Below are 20,922 nucleotides of genomic sequence, written 5' to 3'. Positions count from 1 at the left end.
TGGTTGCTCAGACGGTAAAGCATCTGCCTACAATGCAGGAGCCCCGGATTCAATCCCTGGGTTGGGAAGATCCCCTGGAGAAGGAAATGGCAATCCACTCCAGTACTATTGCCTGGAAAATCCCATGGACAGAGGAGCCTGGTAGGCTACAGTCCATGGGGCCACAAAGAGTTGGACACGACTGAGCAACTTCACACTTTCAGATATGCAGATGATACCACCTGTATGGCAAAAAGTAAAAAGGAACTAAAAAGCCTCTTGATGAAAGTGAAAGTGGAGAGTGAAAAAGTTGGCTTAAAGCTCAACATTCAGAAAATGAAGATCATGGCATCTGGTCCCATCACTTCATGGGAAATAGGTGGGGAAACAGTGGAAACAGTGTCAGACTTTATTTTTTTGGGCTCCAAAATCACTGCAGATGGTGACTACAGCCATGAAATTAAAAGACACTTACTCCTTGGAAGAAAAGTTATGACCAACCTAGATAGCATATTCAAAAGCAGAAACATTACTTTGCCAACAAAGGTCTGTCTAGTCAAGGCTATGGTTTTTCCAGTGGTCATGTATGGATGTGAGAGTTGGACTTTGAAGAAGGCTGAGCGCTGAAGAATTGATGCTTTTGAACTGTGGTATTGGAGAAGACTCTTGAGAGTCCCTTGGACTGCAAGGAGATCCAACCAGTCCATTCTGAAGGAGATAGATCAACTTTGGGATTTCTTTGGAAGGAATGATGCTAAAGCTGAAACTCCAGTACTTTGGCCACCTCATGTGAAGAGTTGACTTTTTGGAAAAGACTCTGATGCTGGGAGGGATTGGGGGCAGGAGGAGAAGGGGACAACAGAGGATGAGATGGCTGGATGGCATCACTGACTCGATGTATATGAGTTTGAGTGAACTCCGGGAGTTGGTGATGGACAGGGAGGCCTGGCATGCTGCGATTCATGGGGTCGCAAAGAGTTAGATGACTGAGCGATTGAACTGAACTGATCTAAAGAAAGAAACAGGTAACCTACTGAAGGTCATAGCTGGGTGTTATGTGGCTTTGTAGGCCTCATTTTATGTTGTTCTGCCTCCTATCAGTTGCTTCTGTCCTTTGTTATTTATTTTGTAAGTTTTAGAAGTTTCTTTGGCTAATAAATGTAGATCATAGATAGATCAAAATTTTTGAGAGTGATCTTTAGCATTTTATTCTGTCACTTGTTCATTTAATCACAAATATCAAGTGAAGGGAAGGCTACAGATAGTTCAGAGCCTGATTATAAATTCCTATTTAGTTTTACTATTACGCTTTCTTGTTAGTAGAGCATATGTTATTAGAGCAGAGAATATGTGTTGAGTTGTATTGTGGTGGATGATTTATTGCTTTCCTCCACAGTCTCAGATGAGCCACCTCTGCACCATGTGCAGCTTTGAGGGCTTTGAGGCTCTTGCCTAAAGAGTCAATCCTGATGGGTGGAGACCCTCTGTTCACCACCCTGCTTACTCATGTAGCCTTCACTCTGTAAGGTTGAGATGAGGAGTCTGGATACTAAACCTTTAACTGTTTTTGGAACAGGCTTATCAGTAGTCTCCATTCCTGCAATTCCCATACTCATGCTGCCCCATGGGGAGAGGCCAACAGCTCTTACTGATGGGCTGGAAGTACCTTCTGAGAACACAAGGACTTGCAGTCCTTGCTAACAACAATCATAAGACATGTTGAGATTAACCATAATGACCATGCTGACTGGGCTTCCTCCTGGATCTCTGAAGGTTGCTCCTGATGGGCTGTTGTTTCTCTTCTGAGTTTGCAGACATGGTTACAGTCACATCCACAGCATTAGTGGTGGTGCCTATTGTTACAATTGCTCCTATCAAGCTTTGTAGGCTTTGTAATTGCAGAAGTATGTGAACTGTTGAAGGCAGTGTATGTGGGAGGCATGTTAAATTCATTCCTCCCCAGCATAATCATACTGCTGCTGCTGCTAAGTCGCTTCAGTTGTGTCTGACTCGGTGCGACCCCATAGACGGCAGCCCGCCAGGCTCCCCCGTCCCTGGGATTCTCCAGCCAAGAACACTGGAGGGGGTTGCTGTTTCCTTCTCCAATGCATGAAAGTGAAAAGTGAAAGTGAAGTCGCTCAGTCGTGTCCGACTGGTTGCGACCCCATGGACTGCAGCCTACCAGGCTCCTCCATCCATGGGATTTTCCAGGCAAGAGTACTGGAGTGAGTTGCCATTGCCTTCTCCATAATCATACTAAGTGGCTCTAAACTCATCACGGTTTATGTAAAGGCTCTGAATGCTCACTCGATCTTGATTTCTTCCATAGAAAAAGGTAGCATTTGCCTAGGAGAAGACAAGTAAAGAAAGTGATACCAGTAAAACTGCTTCCTTCTCTTTCTGTAGCTAAACAACAAGAGCTTATAGTAAGAATTTTGAGCTTTCAACTCTACTCTGCCATTTGATGCAAGAAGTTCTCCTACAGTATCTCTACAATGACCACTCCAGTTTTGCTGGGACAGTTTGTGTCAGTGAGAATACTTATTAAAATACACTTTTGTTAGTATTTATCCTGGTCAGGCGATATGTACATTAATAATTTGATGTATATGTGTGTGTGCTCAATCGGGTCCAACTCTTTGTTACCCCATGGACTGTAGCCCACCAGGCTCCTCTGCCCATGGAATTTTCCAGGCAAGAATATTGACGGGGGATGGAGGGTTATCATTTCCTATTCCAGGAGATCTTCCCAACCCAGGGATTGAACCTGCATCTCTTGCATCTGCTGTATTGACAGGTTGATTCTTTACCGCCGTACCACCTGGGAAGCCCAGTATTTTGATAGGTACTAACAAATTATGCACATCTCACTGTCACTGATTTATACAAAAATAAGTACATGGCAGTCTTGGGGAGACATACATTCTGCAAAATGTCTGCCTACCTGGGTTGGAGTATATGTTCAAGAATAGATTGGATGGTCAGGCTGCTGCAGATGGCAATATGATATTGGATATGAAATTAATGGTTGCTGACAGCTAACAAATCTCTGCAATACAGCCTTGGGGAACTCTTTGGAGAAATACTAGGAACCTCTTTAGTGTGCCATGGCCTCCAAATGAGGCTCATTTGGCCTTGAGTCCTTCCAAAAATTAGAGTATTCCCAGATGAGCCTCTGTACCAAAGCCTCTGCAGGACTTTAAGCTGTTCTCCCTAAGCACCCTGGCCCCATCTTTTGGAGACTTACCACTAGGCACTTCTTCTCTTTTCTTAAGTCCAGTTATGTCCAGAATGTTCCTAGCTCGGGTGGCCTGAGTTCTGCTGTGAGCATTTGCTGATAGTCTCAGGAAATAAATGAGGTTTTTCCACTGAATAAAAAGATCCCCTCTATCTGGAGGGGGACACAGCTGAAGGTAAAAAGAGCGGCCACTGGCAAGCTTCAGGTGGAGCTGTTGTTTTTTACTGTTATGAATGGATATCTCTACAAACTTCAAGGGAAGCAGCCTGGTTAGCTCTAAGATCTGTGTAGGCTTTTTACCTCTCTCCCGGGCAGCAGAGCTGTGCCTGTTAGAGTCATCACAGATAGCAGCTGGTTGGGCCAGCAGCATGACATCAGGCAGTGTGAGGTGGGGGCTGGTACGAAAGATGCCCACAGTCACCATTTGGGCCCGGTTGTGCACATCAAGCACTTCTCCTTTCCTGCTGACCTGTATAAAGTTACTCTCAAACACTGGCGCATATTGGAATATAGGGTACTCCCCCTTGTACAGTTATCACTGCAGTTTCCCTATGGAGGTGTTAAACATACTCGGCAAGACTGCTTTTGGCTGAGTAGTATGCTAATGTATATTGGCTGTTCTTGACTTTTATCAGGATAGCTCCTAGAACCTTCTCCAAGCCTTCCTTACCACACCTTGTAGAGCGTCCTGTTTCCCTGGTCTCTCCAGCAGTTGGGCTAACAGTGGTCTCCTGCAGATTTTGCCTCTGAGTGACTGAGGGCAAGTTGTGGGAGCTGATTACCGACTACTCAGTGCTAGAGACAGTTTCTTCTGGACCTGACTGTGCCCTGCCTAGAGCATGGAGATGTCAGGGCATGCAGAAGCCAGGCTTTCAGTAGATGTCTGGTTATAAAGGTGTGCAGTTATCAGGGTCCCAGTATGTCAGGGTGCACAGATATTAAGGTGCACAGATATTGGTATTCAATCATAATCCCATTGCATCTCTCCTCCAAAAACTACCCTTCAACTAAGCCTAAACTACCTTGAGGGACCCCTCTTATCCTCTCCTGTCCATTGTGACCCGGGCTCATCACACAGACCTTTGTCTATGTCCTGCAACAGTCCCGCCCTCAGAGCAGGGTAACTGTCCTCGCTACTTCACCCATCCTCTTCACCAGGCCACACTGCCACAGCTCAGAAGACCACTCCCTCCTCCCTGGGCCCATCTGAGGATCTTAATACTTACTGACAAATTGCTTTCAAAAAGGGTTGGGCAAACTTTCTGTTAGGTATGAGTTTAAAATATGCATACTCTCTTAACCAGCACTTCTAACTGCTGACAATTAGAATTAATTGTAGGCAATTTACCTTAAAGACAGTTGGACAAGTTGGTAAACAAGCTGGATGTATAGAATGTTTATCAAGGTTTATTGTAGCAAAAACAATCATAAACAAGATTAATATCTTATAATAAGGATTTGGTTAAATAGATTATGGAGCATTCTGTGAAAGAATACTCTGAAGTCATAAGAATGATTATGTAGTTCCTTATTTATTGAAATGAAAAGATATACCTGATAATATTCTTTTAAGAAAAAGAGAAAAGCAAACATTTCAGACTAGGTTTATACCTGTGATCCAATTTATGTAAAATCATCCATATGCGTGTTTGGGTATAAAATTACAATATATTCAACGAAATGTTTAAAGTGCTTGTCCCTGGATGGTGTAATTTTTATTTTCTTTATATTTCCTGTTTTCTCTTAGGATACTTATTTACTTCTATTAACGGGATGAATTAAGCTATTTTTATTAACAATATTTTTATAGCCATCAAAAATTTTATGTTTTGACCTACCCTCAAGTTGCTGAGATTTTCCCTAGACATCTGTACCCTAACTGTACAGTGGAAAGAGCCTTGAACATCATATGTATGCTCTAGTCTTTACTATCAAATTGGCTTATTAAAGAAGTAGTCAGAAATTTGGCTATTATAAATATTATAAATTCAGTAAGATTAAAATATACTTATTGGAATGACAATTTACATAACACACACATACATACGTAAAGCCATCTTTTTTGAGTTTTTTGTCTGTTCTGTAAGTAAAAATGAACACTTTCTTCCCTTCATATCGAAGTATCTGGTTATTTCTGGAAATATGAATACTTTATTCTTTATTTATTGAGAGGCTTAGTCACACATCAATAGCAGTTCTTACTGGCCCATCCAAAATCTTTATATTTTAATTTCCATTTCACATTTACATTGTCTATAATTAACAAAAAGAATAAGCCTAACATATATTTAGTAATCAAACTAACTTTTCAAATCTATCCAAGAGATTCTGGTATTTGTTGAAAGGAATAGGTAGCACTGGAAACAGTATAATTTAATTTAGGTGCTTTTTTTAATATAAATTTATTATTTTAATTGGAGGCTAATTAGTTTACAATATTGTATCAGTTTTGCCATACATTGACATGAATTCGCCATGGGTATACTCATGTTCCCCATCCTGAACCCCCCTCCCACCTCCCTCCAATTACTGTCCCTCTGGGTCATCTCAGTGCACCAGCCCTGAGCATCCTGTCTCATGCATCGAACCTGGACTGGTGATTCATTTCACACATGATAATATACATGTTTATTTGCCATTCTCCCAAATCATCCCACCCTCGCCCTCTCCCACAGAGTCCAAAAGACTGTTCTATACATCTGTGTCTGTTTTACTGTCTCACATACAGGGTTATCATTACCATCTTTCTAAATTCCGTATATATATATATGCATTAGTATACTGTACTGGTGTTTTTCTTTCTGGCTTCCTTCACTCTGTATAATAGGCTCTAGTTTCATCCACCTCATTAGAACTGATTCAAATGTATTCTTTTTAATGGCCGAGTAATACTCCATTGTGTACCACAGCTTTCTTATCCATTCATCTGCTGATGGACATCTAGGTTGCTTCCATGTCCTGGCTATTGTTCACATTGGGGTGCACGTGTCTCTTTCAATTCTGGTTTCCTTGGTGTGTATGCCCAACAGTGGGATTGCTGGCTCGTATAGCAGTTCTATTTCCAGTTTTTTAAGGAATCTCCACACTGTTCTCCATAGTGGCTGTACTTGTTTGCATTCCTACCAACAGTGTAAGAAGGGTTCCCTTTTCTCCACACCCTCTCCAGCATTTATTGCTTGTAGACTTTTGGATTGCAGCCATTCTGACTGGCGTGAAATGGTACCTCACTGTGGTTTTGATTTGCATTTCTCTGATAATGAGTGATGTTGAGCATCTTTTCATGTGTTTGTTAGCCATCTGTATGTCTTCTTTGGAGAAATGTCTATTTAGTTCTTTGGCCCAGTTTTTGATTGCGTCATTTATTTTTCTGAAATTGAGCTGCAGGAGCTGCTTGTATATTTTTGAGATTAGTTGTTTGTCAGTTGCTTCATTTGCTATTATTTTCTCCCATTCTGAAGGCTGTATTTTCACCTTGCTTTTACTTTCCTTTGTTGTGCAAAAGCTTTTAAGTTTAATTAGGTCCCATTTGTTTATTTTTGCTTTTATTTCCAATATTCTGGGAGGTGGGTCATAGAGGATCCTGCTGTGATGTATGTCAAAGAGTGTTTTGCCTATTTTCTCCTCTAGGAGTTTTATAGTTTCTGGTCTTACGTTTAGATCTGTAATCCATTTTGAGTTTATTTTTGTATATGGTGTTAGAGAGTGTTCTAGTTTCATTCTTTTACAAGTGGTTGACCAGTTTTCCCAGCACCACTTGTTAACAAGATTGTCTTTAATCCATTGTATATTCTTGCCTCCTTTGTCAAAGATAAGGTGTCCATATGTGTGTGGATTTATCTCTGGGATTTCTATTTTGTTCCATTGATCTATATTTCTGTCTTTGTGCCAGTACCATACTGTCTTGATTACTGTGGCTTTGTAGTAGAGCCTGAAGTCAAGCAGGTTGATTCCTCCAGTTCCATTCTTCTTTCTCAAGATTGCTTTGGCTTTTAAAAAATAAAGTGAAGATACACTGATTTTCTTAAAAGCATTTTCATGCCATGCACATATGTTACAAGATTCTTATCTTAGGCTTCCATTAGACCACTGAGCTAATTACCTTGTCTCCAGGGAAACCAGAAGCAATATTACTTATAGAGTCTAAAGACTCACAATTTTTTCCTAACCAGTCATTAGAACAGCAACAGTAGAACCTCTCTTATGTGGCCTGATAACTATCATGTGTAGCATTCTGGCAAATATGTCTATTTTCATTGAGTCTGATGAATTTTATCTGGAATTCCTCTAGATATTTAGAAAACTGTCTTAGTATTTGCTTAATAGTTAAGAAGCTGAGATGGCTAAATAAGAAATCAACCTGAACCTGAGATTAATACATTCTTGGAAGACTGACCTATGCAAACATTTGTGTGATTAATGTTAGAGAATGTTTTGCCTATGTTCTTTTCTAGGAGTTTTATTGTGTCATGTCTTATATTTCAGTCTTTAAGCCATTTTGAGTTTATTTTTTATTTTGTCCCATGAAAGGAGGCATTTAATCTTTATTTTTTTTCTTTTTTAAAATTTTTTTAATTAATTTTATTTTATTTTTAAACTTTACATAATTGTATTACTTTTGCCAAATATCAAAATGAATCTGCCACAGGTATACATGTGTTCCCCATCCTGAACCCTCCTCCCTCCTCCCTCCCCATACCATCCCTCTGGGTCGTCCCAGTGCACCAGCCCCAAGCATCCAGTATCGTGCATTGAACCTGGACTGGCTGTGGGAGAGGGAGAGGGTGGGAAGATTTGGGAGAATGGCATTGAAACATGTAAAATATCATGTATGAAAATCTTTATTTTTTAACATGGACATTCTGTACTTCTGGTCAATGCACCTTTTTTTTTTTTTTTTTTCTTTAATGATTAAAGCAATGTGCGTTTGGCCACAAACAGGCTGTTTTAGTTAGCATAGAATTCAAGTTAAATCATGTACAGGCTAGAATCACTTCCCCGTGCCTCAATATGTAGAAGTTTCTTCTATTGATAAATCATAAGCAATTTGAATCTCAATTTTTAAGTATGCAATAAAGCCTTAAAATAACATTAGGAATGCAAATGTCATTGTAGACCTCTTTCTTTTTTTATATAGAAATTTAGTTGATTTACAATATTACATTAGTGTCGTATGTATAGCATAGTGATTCAATGTTTTTATAGATTATATTGAGTTTATTTTTGTACATGATATGAGTGTGTTCTAATTTTATTAATTTACATGTGGCTGTCCATCTTTCCCAGCACCACTTGTTGAAGAGATGGTCTTTGAAGAGACGGTCTTTTTCCCATTTTTATATTCTTGCCTCCTTTGTCGAAGATTAATTGACCATAGGTGTTTGGATTTATTTCTGGGCTCTCTTTTCAGTTCCATTGGTCCATATGCCTGTTTTTATACCAAAAGATACATATACTCTTATGTTCTAGCAGCACTATTCAGAATAGGCAAAACATGGAAACAACCTAAATATCCATCGACAGATGAATGGACAAAGATGTCATATACATATACAATGGAATACTACTCAAACATTAAGAAGAACAAATAATGCTCTTTGCAGCAACATGGATGCAGTTAGAGATTATTGTACTAGGTGAAGTAAGTCACACAGTGTGCCTGTGTCAGGTAAGTGTGATATCACTTATATGTTGAATCCAAAATATGACACAGATGAACCCATCTACAAAACAGAAACAGACTCACAGACATAGAAAACAAACTTGTGGTCGCCAAGGTGGAGGGAGGAGGGAGAGGGATGGACTGGGGTGGTAAATGCAAACAATTACAGTTTGCATCAGTCAGTCAGTCAGTTCAGTCGCTCAGTCTTGTCCGACTCTTTGCAACCCCATGAATCACAGCACGCCAGGCTCCCTGTCCATTACCATCTCCCGGAGTTCACTCAAACTCACATCCACTGAGTCAGTGATGCCATCCAGCCATCTTATCCTCTGTCATCCCCTTTTCCTCCTGCCCCCAATCCCACCCAGCATCAGAGTCTTTTCCAATGAGTCAACTCTTCGCATGAGGTGGCCAAATTACTGGAGTTTCAGCTTTAACACCATTCCTTCCAAAGAACACCCAGGGTTGATCTCCTTTAGAATGGACTGGTTGGATCTCCTTGCAGTCCAAGGGACTCTCAAGAGTCTTCACTTCATGGCGAATAGATGGGGAAACAGTGGAAACAGTGGCTGACTTTTTTTGGGGTCTCCAAAATCACTGTAGATGGTGATTGCAGTGATGAAATTAAAAGATGCTTACTCCTTGGAAGGAAAGTTATGACCAACCTAGACAGCATATTAAAAAGCAGAGACATTACTTTGTCAGCAAAGGTCCATCTAGTCAAGGCTATGGTTTTTCCAGTGGTCATGTATGGTTCTAAGAGTTGGACTATAAAGAAAGCTGAGTGCCGAAGAATTGACGCTTTTGAAATGTATTTTGGAGAAGACCTTTGAGAGTCCCTTGGACTGCAAGGAGATCAGTCCTGGGTGTTCATTGGAAGGACTGATGTTGAAGCTGAAACTCCAATAATTTGGCCACCTGATGTGAAGAACTGACTCATTGGAAAAGACCCTGATGCTGGGAAAGATTAAGGGCAAGAGGAGAAGGGGACAACAGAGGATGAGATGGTTGGATGGCATCACTGACCTGATGGACATGGGATTGGGTGGACTCCAGGAGTTGGTGATGGACAGGGAGGCCTGGCGTGCTGTGATTCCTGGGGTCGCAAAGAGTCGGACATGACTGACTGAACTGAACTGAACTGAACTGATGTATTAAGGCTATAAAGCCCTTTCTAATGCTACATTAGCTGTATCACACATTTTTAAATTTTGTTTTCCTTTATTCAGTTCAGTTCAGTTCAGTTGCTCAGTCGTGTCTGACTCTTTGTGACTCCGTGAACCACAGCATGCCAGGCCTCCCTGTCCATCACCAACTCCCGGAGTTCACTGAGACTCACGTCCATTGAGTCAGTGATGCCATCCAGCCATCTCATCCTCTGGCATCCCCTTCTCCTCCTGCCCCCAATCCCTCCCAGCATCACAGTCTTTTCCAATAAGTCAACTCTTCACATGAGGTGGCCAAAGTACTGGAGCTTCAGCTTTAGCATCATTCCTTTCAAAGAAATCCCAGGAAATTCTGATCTCCTTCAGAATGGACTGATTGGATCTCCTTGCAGTCCAAGGGACTCTCAAGAGTCTTCTCCAACACCACAGTTCAAAAGCATCAATTCTTCAGCCCTCAGCTTTCTTCACAGTCCAACTCTCACATCCATACATGACCACAGGAAAAACATTAGCCTTGACTAGACGGACCTTTGTTGGCAAAGTAATGTCTCTGCTTTTGAATATGCTATCTAGGTTGGTCATAACTTTCCTTCCAAGGAGTAAGTGTCTTTTAATTACACGGCTGCAATCACCATCTACAGTGATTTTGGAGCCCCCCAAAATAAAACAGCCACTGTTTCCACTGTTTCCCCATCTATTTCCCATGAAATGATGGGACTAGATGCCATGATCTTAGTTTTCTGAATGTTAAGCTTTAAGCCAACTTTTTCACTCTCCTCTTTCACTTTCATCAAGAGGCTTTTGAGTTCCTCTTCACTTTCTGCCATAAGGGTGGTGTCATCTGCATATCTGAGGTTATTGATATTTCTCCTGGCGATCTTGATTACAGCTTGTGCTTCTTCCAGTCCAGCGTTTCTCATGATACACTCTGCATATAAGTTAAATAAGCAGGGTGACACTATACAGCCTTGACATACTCCTTTTCCTATTTGGAACCAATCTGTTGTTCCATGTCCAGTTCTAACTGTTGCCTTCTAACCTGCATATGGATTTCTCAAGAGGTAGGTCAGGTGGTCTGGTATTCCCATCTCTTTCAGAAGTTTCCACAGTTTATTGTGATCCACACAGTCAAAGGCTTTGGCATAGTCAATAAAGCAGAAATAGATGTTTTTCTGGAACTCTCTTGCTTTTTTGATGATCCAGCAGATGTTGGCAATTTGATCTCTGGTTCCTCTGCCTTTTCTAAAACCAGCTTGGACATTTGGAAGTTCACAGTTCATGTATACTGAAGCCTGGCTTGGAGAACTTTGAGCATTGTGAAGTAGTTTGAGCATTCTTTGGCATTGCCTTTCATTGGGATTGGAATGAAAACTGACCTTTTCCAGTCCCATGGCCACTGCTGAGTTTTCCAAATTTGCTGGCATATTGAGTGCAGCACTTTCACAGCGTCATCAGGAATTCCATCACCTCCACTAGCTTTGTTCGTAGTGATGCTTTCTAAGGCCCACTTGACTTCACATTCCAGGATGTCTGGCTCTAGGTAGGTGATCATACCATCGTGATTATCTGTGTCATGAAACTCTTTTTTGTACAGTTCTTCTGTGTATTCTTGCCACCTCTTAATATCTTCTTGTTTTGTTAGGTCCATACCATTTCTGCCCTTTATCGAGCCCATCTTTGAATGAAATGTTCCCTTGTTATTTCTAATTTTGTTGAAGAGATCTCTAGTCTTTCCCATTCTGTTGTTTTCCTCTCTTTCTTTGCATTGATCGCTGAGGAATGCTTTCTTATCTCTTCTTGCTATTCTTTAGAACTCTGCATTCAGATGCTTATATATTTCCTTTTCTCCTTTGCTTTTTGCTTCTCTTCTCTTCACAGCTATTTGTAAGGCCTCCCCAGACAGCCATTTTGCTTTTGCATTTCTTTTCCATAGGGATGGTCTTGATCCCTATCTCCTGTACAATGTCACGAACCTCAGTCCATAGTTCATCAGGCACTCTATCTATCAGATCTAGTCCCTTAAATCTGTAAAAGTTAGATAGTGACTATTTTAGGCTTTGATACTGTATGATCTCTGTTTCAAGTTATTAAATAACAGCCTTATTTGTGAAAATGGGCAGTGGCTGGATTTTTGCTGAAGTTTACTGACCACTGGACTATGGAATAAAAAAAATTAGAACCCTACTACTGATAGTGAAATCGATATCAATATGGATCTACTTGGAAATATTTTCAGGTGATAAAATGTTTTATCCTGTGAAGAAAAGTAAGAACTTATTAAAAGAAGGCAAAAAATGTATGCTCTATAGGTAACAAGTCTCTGAAGTGCCAGTTTCTAAACTTTCAAACTCAAAGCACAATTTCACAGAAATAATTTTAGGTGTTCAACTTAAACACATTTCTCAGCAATTGAAACCACAGTACAGCTGGTATAAAACCACTCTGGACTTTTAGAAGCTAAATTCTAAATGATATGTGTACCCTCTGTGGTATGTGAGATGGGTACTTCTTCCAAGTGTTAGTGAGCAACTATTTGGTGCAAAACTATTAATTCTATCGACGTTAAGGCCCAACTCAAATGCTTTTTCCTTCCTAAAGGTTTAGTCAGTCCTCCCCTGCCAGAAGTATTTCTCTTAATATTCAGATAACTTATTTTTTTACATCTGTGAATCTCTCCCTTTTATTATGATTATATATATGTATGTGTGTGTGTGTGTGTGTGTATATATATATATATATATATATATATATATATATATATAGTAGGTCAGTTGCTCAGTCATGTCTGAGTCTTTGCGACCCCATGGACTGCAGCATGCCAGGCTTTCCTATCCTTCCCTATCTCCTGGAGTTTGCTCAAACTCATGTCCATCGAGGTGGTGATGCCATCCAACCATCTCATCCTCTTTCACCCTCTTCTCCTCTTGTTCTCAATCTTTCCCAGCATCAAGGTCCTTTCCAGTTAATCAGCTCTTCTCATCGGGTGGCCGAAGTACTGGAGCTTCAGCTTCAGCATTAGTCCTTCTAATGAATATTCAGAGTTTATTCCCAATATCCATTGTTTTAGGTTGTTAGCTGCCTAAGGGCAGTGTCTGTGTATAACAAATGTTTATGCTTCAGCACACTCTGGTTTTGCCTTGCATACGGTAGGCACTCAGGCTATGCTAATTAAATTCTGAATTTTTCTTGCTATCTTCCTTATAGGGAGATAAGCTAGAGTGGTATAAAAAGCATTCATTTTGGTAATTTGAATTCTTATTCTCTTTTGATAACTTGCTAAAAATATATTCAACCTCTCTGAATCAACCTCAGTTTCCACATTTGTAAAATGAGGATGATTCTATACATTGTTTTGTGAGAATTAAATGAGTTGACCAGTGTCAAGTGCCTACAGAAAACCTAACACATAAAACATTAGCCTTTATGTTGTCTAATGGATGTATGCAGTTTTTGTTTTATACACTATTCGATGAATCAAATATTTTAAAAAGGATGAATTAATAACCAATTAATAAGTAAATGGGAACAATGCAGAAAAAGGCAAATGATATCTCCATTGAGTGTTCATTAGTAAAATGTTACATTGTTTTCTGTATCTGTCAACAAATATTTTATCCACTGTACTTCTTACAGTTACCTTACTGGTAAAAATAAAGCTCTATTTAATTTGAATGAACTCCTAGAAGGACTTTTATTACTTACTTTAATTCCTGGTGCAACTGAGATTTGGTCCTACTTATTAGGCTTCTACATTCTGAAAATAGACAAAATTAATAGGAATTATAAGGGAACTTGTTAAAAGAAAAATGGCGTCCACTATCTTTTTATATCCTATGGATGAGCCGTATATTTTATACTGGAAGGGAGAAACAACCATAAACAAAAAAATGAAGGTTATCCCCAGCCTTGCTCTTTTTTGTGTTTTTGGCATGTTTTTGCCTAGGTGTGATAATGCACCACAGCTCTTCAGTGAGACTCTGCAATCCAGCTCTGCTCAGGCTGGGCCATGATACTCCCTTTTCCATGTGCCTCTTCCCCCTGTTATCCTGCTCCTTACCAAACCCAGTTTTCCAAGATGGTTTTGCACTCCACCTAATTTGTGTTAGTCAGCCCCTGCAGCCTCTTGCTACAGTAGCTTAATGTACTGGAAAAGTGAGTAAAAAGTTACTTCTTCTTGGGTACAAGGGTGAGGGGCTGGGATTGGTATGTGTCAGGAAGGGGATACATACAGCTCTAAGAAGAGAACAAGTGAAAAGGGAGAGGAAATAATCGGTGGGTGATGATGAAAGGAAAATGGTAAGATAGATGGAGAAGAAAAAAAGAGCTGTAGGTTCTATTTGTAATCTACAAATGTAGAATGTAGGTTGTATTTGTAATCTTTGACCGCAAGTGGTATATTGATTTTTCAAACATATAGTGGTGATAGGAATACAAGGTGGAAGCTTGAGCAATTTGTCTCTGTCACCTGAATGTGGAGAGGAAATTATAGAATGTTATATACCTTTGATGAGTCATTTTTCATTGCAACAAGTGGACAGCTGGCTACCTAAAATACATTAAAAATGTATTATTTCAGGGCTTATCATTTTATGATAATTAAGTTTGTAATTTACTCTTAAATTGTTTTGTGTATAGCAGCATATGTTGTGTTGCAACAGAAAAATATTTAGAAACCAATATATATTAATATATTTCAGTTCGTTATGTAATCTTTAAATTTCCTTAGGTCAAGACATTTCAAAGACAACTATTTTTACATAACTTCTCAGATACAGTTAATAAAGCTGATTCATTTTAATGCCTTGATTTCTTCAACTATATATAATGGGATTATACATACTCAGATGGTTCTTATATGGTTAAACTAGTCTCAAAAACAACTTGGCATATCAGAAGTGCTTCTTTTGGAGATCATTTTGTTTTGTGCCTCAAAAATTAGAAAATAAAAAATCAGAAAAGATAATACAAATGGCTTGCCAATTCTGTCTTTCTTTTGGTTTCAGAATTTTAGTTCATAGTAATGTTTTAACATGCATGTTACAGTTTCTTAATTCTAACTTGTTTTCATAGTTCTTTTTCCATTTATGTAGTCACTTTAAAATATATTCTTATGTATTTCATCTTTCCTGCTGCTGCTCAGTCGCTAAGTTATGTCCAACTCTTTGCTACCCCATGGACTGTAGCCATCCAGGCTCCTCTGTCCATGGGGTTTAGAATACTGGAGTGGATTGCCATTGCTACCTCTAGGAGATTTTCCCAACCCAGGGACTGAACTCCCATCTCCTGCATCTCCTGCATTGGTAGGCATATTCTTTACCACTGAGCCACTGGATTTTTAAAAATGATTTTGTTTTTCCTAGTTTTAAATATTTCTATGATACCTTGATACTGGAGCTCCTGACAATATACATTCTGGGGACATTGGTCATCGTCCAGCATTTGGATGAACCTGAATCTTTTAGACAGTAAGAAATAATGTACATCATTCTAAATAGTTCCTTTTTCATGTTTGTATCATAATGCAGTCAATAAAACAGTTTAATAGACTTACAAAAAGAATCCTTTAATTGAGGAATATAAATGCTTTTACTTGCAGCCATTCCTTTGAGGGTTATCTGGGTAAGAAGCTGCCTGGCATATTATACACTAGAGCACAGAACCCAGTATTCACCCTCTGCAAGGAGACTTTCTGGGTTAATATCATCATGCCTCAGCCACCACTTAGGTCACCTATCATCACTCAAACTCTCATCTTTTTATTGCTCTCATTGAACTCAAATTCCCTTCCCTTCTCTCATTCCCTACTGTCTGTAAATCAACAAGACTCCTATAGTCTTATCCTCTCCTGTGAATGTTTCTTCATGTCTTGGCCTTATTCAGAAGTATTTTTATTTGCATATGTATTAATATTAATTTATATCAGCTACATTGTTGCCATGAAATTGGTAAGACGGTAAACCATCTGTATATATTTGTAGAGTCCTAAGCCAAAATTGGTACCATGGACAGCTACTATTCTTATCACTCCTTTCTTAGGTAATTATCCCTTTAACATATTAACTGTTTTCTTCCTATAAATTGAATAGTATTTTAAGTGATGAGGATACAGTGGTAAAAAGTTTGCATTCTAGTAAGGAAAACAATAGCAAGTAAATAAATAGATAAGTTTTGATAGCAGAAAATTAAATTGCATAATCGAGGAAGGCCTCCCTGGAAAGGTGCCATTTGAGTTGAGACCTAAGGACAGGAAGAGGTTAGCCATGTGAAGATCTCTGTGTCAGGCAAAATGAAGCGTCAGTTCACTTTCAGTCTCAGGGCAGAGGGCTGCCCTAGAGTGAGTTAGGGGAACAGTTGGAGGTTGAGGTCAAAGAGCTAGTTAGGGGCCAAATTTTATTGAGCTTGGTAAATCTGGGTAAAGAGTTTTGACTTTTTTGACTTTATTCTAATTCAAATGAGAAACCATCAGAGGATTTTAAGCAAGAATTTACTTGATTTAATTTACATTAAAAATCTTCTGTATACTCCTACCTAATTATATTAAGCATACATCTGTGTTCATATGTATTAATAAAGACAAACTACCCAAGCAGAACACCAAAATGTCAAGAAGGTTTGATTGCCTATAGGGGTAGATTTAGGCTTCCCAGGTGGCACTAGTGGTACAGAACCCACCTGCCAATGCAGGAGACATAAGAGATGTGGGTTCCATCCCTGGGTTGGGAGGATCCCCTGCAGGAGGGCATGGCAACCCGCACCAGTATTCTTGCCTGCAGAATTCCCAGGGATAGAGGAGCCTGGTGAAATACAGTTCATATAATTGCAAAAAGCTGGACACAACTGAAGCGATAAGCATGCACACATACATGGGGCTAGATCAGAGAAATCTCAGTACTATGGAAGGAAGTTATATTTTGTTCCTTGACTTGTAAGTTAGTATTCTATAACATATATGTTCAGTTTTTGATTATTGAAAGTATTATATGCTATTTCAGAATAGCAGAAAAATAAAGAAAAAATTATTGACATATTGTTCAAAACAGAACCATTTTGATGAATTTTTGCATTTTTTGCTGTGCAAGGTTTATGAATATATATATATATATATATACACACATATATCTATACATATACACATGCATATATCAGTTCAGTTCAGTCACTCAGTTGTGTCCAACTCAGCAACCTCATGGACTGCAGCATGCCAGGCTTCCCTGTCCATCACCAACTTCTGGAGCTTACTCAAACTCATGTCCATCAAGTTGGTGATGCCATCCAACCATCCCATCCTCTGTTGTCCCCTTTTCTTCCCGCCTTCAATCTTTCCCAGCATCAGAGTCTTTTCAAATGAGTCAGTTCTTCACGTCAGGTGGCCAAAGTATTGGGGTTTCAGCTTCAGCATGAGTCCTTCCAATGAATATTCAGGACTGATTTCTTTTAAGATTGACTGCTTGGATCTCCGTGCAGTCCAAGAGACTCTCAAGAGTCTTCTCCAGCACCACAGTTCAAAAGCATCAATTCTTTGGTGCTCAGCTTTCTTTATAGTCCAACACTCACATCCGTATATGAGTACTGGAAAAACCATAGCTTTGACTAGACAGACCTTTGTTGATAAAGTAATGTCTCTCTTTTTTAATATGCTGTCTAGGTTGGTCATAGCTTTTATTCCAAGGAGGAAGCATCTTTTAATTTCATGGCTGCAGTCACCATCTGCAGTGATTTTGGAGCCCCCCCCCCAAATAAAGTTTCTCTCTATTTCCATTGTTTCCCCATCTAATTACCATGAAGTGATGGGACCAGATGCCATGATCTTAGTGTTCTGAATGTTGTTTTAAGCCAACTTATTCACTCTCCTCTTTCACTTTCATCAAGAGCCTCTTTAGTTCTTCTTCACTTTCTGCCGTAAGTGTGGTGTCATCTGCATATCTGAGATTATTGATATTTCTCCCAGCAATCTTGATTCTAGCTTGTGCTTCATCCAGCCTGGAATTTCATGTGATGTACTCTGCATATAAGCTAAATAAGCAGGGTGACAATATACAGCCTTGATGTACTCCTTTCTTGATTTGGAACCAGTCTGTTGTGCCATGTCCAGTTCTAACTGTTGCTTCTTGACCTTGACCTGAATACAGATTTTTTAGGAGGCAGGTAAGGTAGTCTGGTATTCCCATCTCTGTAAGAATTTTCCACAGTTTATTGTTATCCACACAGTCAAAGGCTCTAGTGTAGTCAATAAAGCAGAAGTAGATGCTTTCCTGGAACTCTCTTGCCTTTTCAATGATCCAAAGGATGTTGGCAATTTGATCTCTGGTTCCTCTGCCTTTTCTAAATACGGTTTGAACTTCTGGAAGTTCACGGTTCATGTACTGTTGAAACCTGGCTTGAAGAATTTTGAGCATTACTTTACTAGCGTGTGAGATGAGTGCAATTGTGTGGTAGTTTGAGCATTCTTTGGTACTGCCTTTCTTTGGGATTGGAATGAAAAGTGACCTTTTCCAGTCCTGTGGCTGCTGCTGAGTTTTCCAGATTTGCTGGCATATTGAGTGTAGCACTTTTACAGCATCATCTTTTAGGATTTGAAATAGCTCAACTGGAATTCCATCACCTCCACTAGCTTTGTTCGTCGTGATGCTTTCTAAGGCCCACTTGACTTCACATTCCAGGATGTCTGGCTCTAGGTGAGTGATCACACTATCATGATTATCTGGGTCATGAAGATCTTTTTTGTATAGTTCTGTGTATTCTTGCCACCTCTTTATATTTTCTGCTTCTGTTAGGTCCATTCCATTTCTGTTCTTCACTGTGCCCATCTTTGCATGAAATGTTCCCTTGTCTCTAGAGATCTCTAGTCTTTCCCATTCTATTGTTTTCCTATGCATTTGAATGGGAATATCTTTCCTTTTCTACATATATATGGTTGTCATGTTTCATATATACTTTGGGGTTCTGTTTTCTTATTAAAGATATTCTATAGTTTTTAGAAACATTTTTAATAAGATGGTGTATCACTAAGACATGGAAACATTACTAAGTAATTTTCAGGATGGAGCACAAGCATAGATAAGAATTTTCCCCATTCCCTGAAGATCCTTTAGATAGATTCTTTGAGATTTATTTCATAGTAGACTGGGAAAGAAGCTTTAAACTAAAGCAACATTGTTTCCTAAGGAACAGTTAATCTAGAGAATCAAAAGAGTGTTTTTGTTTTCTGAATTAATGAAAGATATCACTATTGATTTGAGATGAGAAGATAAATAGACATGCAAAATGTGATTGAAAGTCATAAACACAATTATTGTAGGTACATGTTATGTTTCTGTGTGAACATATTCAATAGAGGAATACAATATGAGAAATCCCACAAATATGATACATGTATAAGAAAATTCAGTTTTCAAAAAAATTGTTGGGGCACCTGTGTTTCTTGTGAATATAAAGAATATGGAAATCCTCTACTGAGAATGTCTTCCTTACTCAGAAATAGAAAATTAATTTTAGATTAGCCTCACTGATTAGGAAGTGACTAATTCTACAGAGGATGAGATTGTTGACTGGCATCACTGATACAATGGACATAAGTTTGAGCACACTCCAGGAGCTTGTGAAGGAAAGGCAAGCCTGGCATGCTGCATTCCATGGGTTACAAAGATCTGGACACAACTTAGTGACTAAACAACTCTACTTAGGAAAGGCAAGTGATATTGATAATGTTACATAGAGGTCTCTCAGTTTAAGGATGCCATACTCTGTCACAGACACTGAGTTAAGCAGAGGACATATCCTTAGTGCATTGCCATAGGGCTCCAGGTTATCACCAGATAGAGAGTGTTAACCCATTCCTCGAAAGGCCTCTCTGTGTTCCCTTCCTTTAAAGCCTCCCTCATTGGGTGAGCTGATCCTAAGGTATCTCTTTTTCTTTTATGCTCCACTTCCCACAGCTCTCTAATCAAGACAGACCAGAGAAGTAGAAAGTAGACAGCTTTTTCATGCTTAAATACTTATGCAATACAAGGAATAATACCTTGACTTTTCAGATGGGACAGAGTATATTTTAAATTTATTTGGAAATTAAATTCATGGGGTGTATCCACATTCTATAATGGTTTGAAACAAATGAAAGAAAAAGAAATTTACTGTTGATTTTATCCTAAAAGTAAAGTTTTATCAGCACAATGAAATGAAGTAATGTAAGCAAAGAATGGTGGCTCAGATGGTTAAGAATCTGAGCAGGAAACCTGGGTTTGAATCCTGGGTTGGGAAGATCCCCTGGAGAAGGGAATGGTTACCCACTCCAGTATTTTGCCTGGAAATCTCATGGACCGAGGAGCCTGGTGGCCTACAGTTCATGGGCTCACAAAGAGTAGGCCACAGCTGGGAGATTAACACACTTTCACTTTCACTAAGCAAAAAACTTAATATAGTGCTTGACATAGAGTAAGTGCTCAAACAATATAGATGCTGAAGCTGGACTTACAGGATTCAGATCCCATCTATGTTCACTTCTTACTGGCTGTGTGACCTTGGGGAAGTTATTGAAACTCTCTGTGCCTCAGTTTCAATAATTAAAAAATGATAATAGTACTACTCACCGGGTTGTTCTGACAATTAAATGAATGACTATGTAGAAAGTATACGTAACTGTATGTGGCACACATGAGTTTTAGATGTGTGCTCTTATTTTGTGGTGGTGGTGGTTTAAGAAATCATATATCACTTTTTGTGTCACAAAGCAAAATAAAATGAAAATAATGTTAAATGAAAAAATATATCAGAAATCTTTTACCTTCGGTAAGATAGTGGTTATTCTTATATGGAATAAAAATTTTTTCTATCAGTTCTGTAACTTCTGATTTTTTGAACCCATACATTTTATGACTTTATAT

At 39.1% G+C, this 20,922-nt stretch overlaps 2 protein-coding genes across 5 annotated transcripts in view; one reads left to right on the top strand and one right to left on the bottom strand.

The window, feature by feature from the left end:
* ANKS1B (ankyrin repeat and sterile alpha motif domain containing 1B) overlaps positions 1-20,922 on the top strand; it is a 1,160,119-nt gene that overhangs the window by 284,085 nt on the left and 855,112 nt on the right. The window lies entirely within an intron of this gene.
* Positions 3,132-3,785, bottom strand: GARIN6 (golgi associated RAB2 interactor family member 6). Its single transcript, XM_061419012.1, is given in 1 exon segment — positions 3,132-3,785. A coding segment is annotated over 1 exon segment (654 nt).

Source organism: Bos javanicus, chromosome 5, assembly GCF_032452875.1.
Source record: "Bos javanicus breed banteng chromosome 5, ARS-OSU_banteng_1.0, whole genome shotgun sequence".
NCBI classification, from domain to species: domain Eukaryota; kingdom Metazoa; phylum Chordata; class Mammalia; order Artiodactyla; family Bovidae; genus Bos; species Bos javanicus.
Note: the sequence above shows the minus strand (reverse complement) of the source record. Positions and strands in the feature narration are given on the sequence as shown.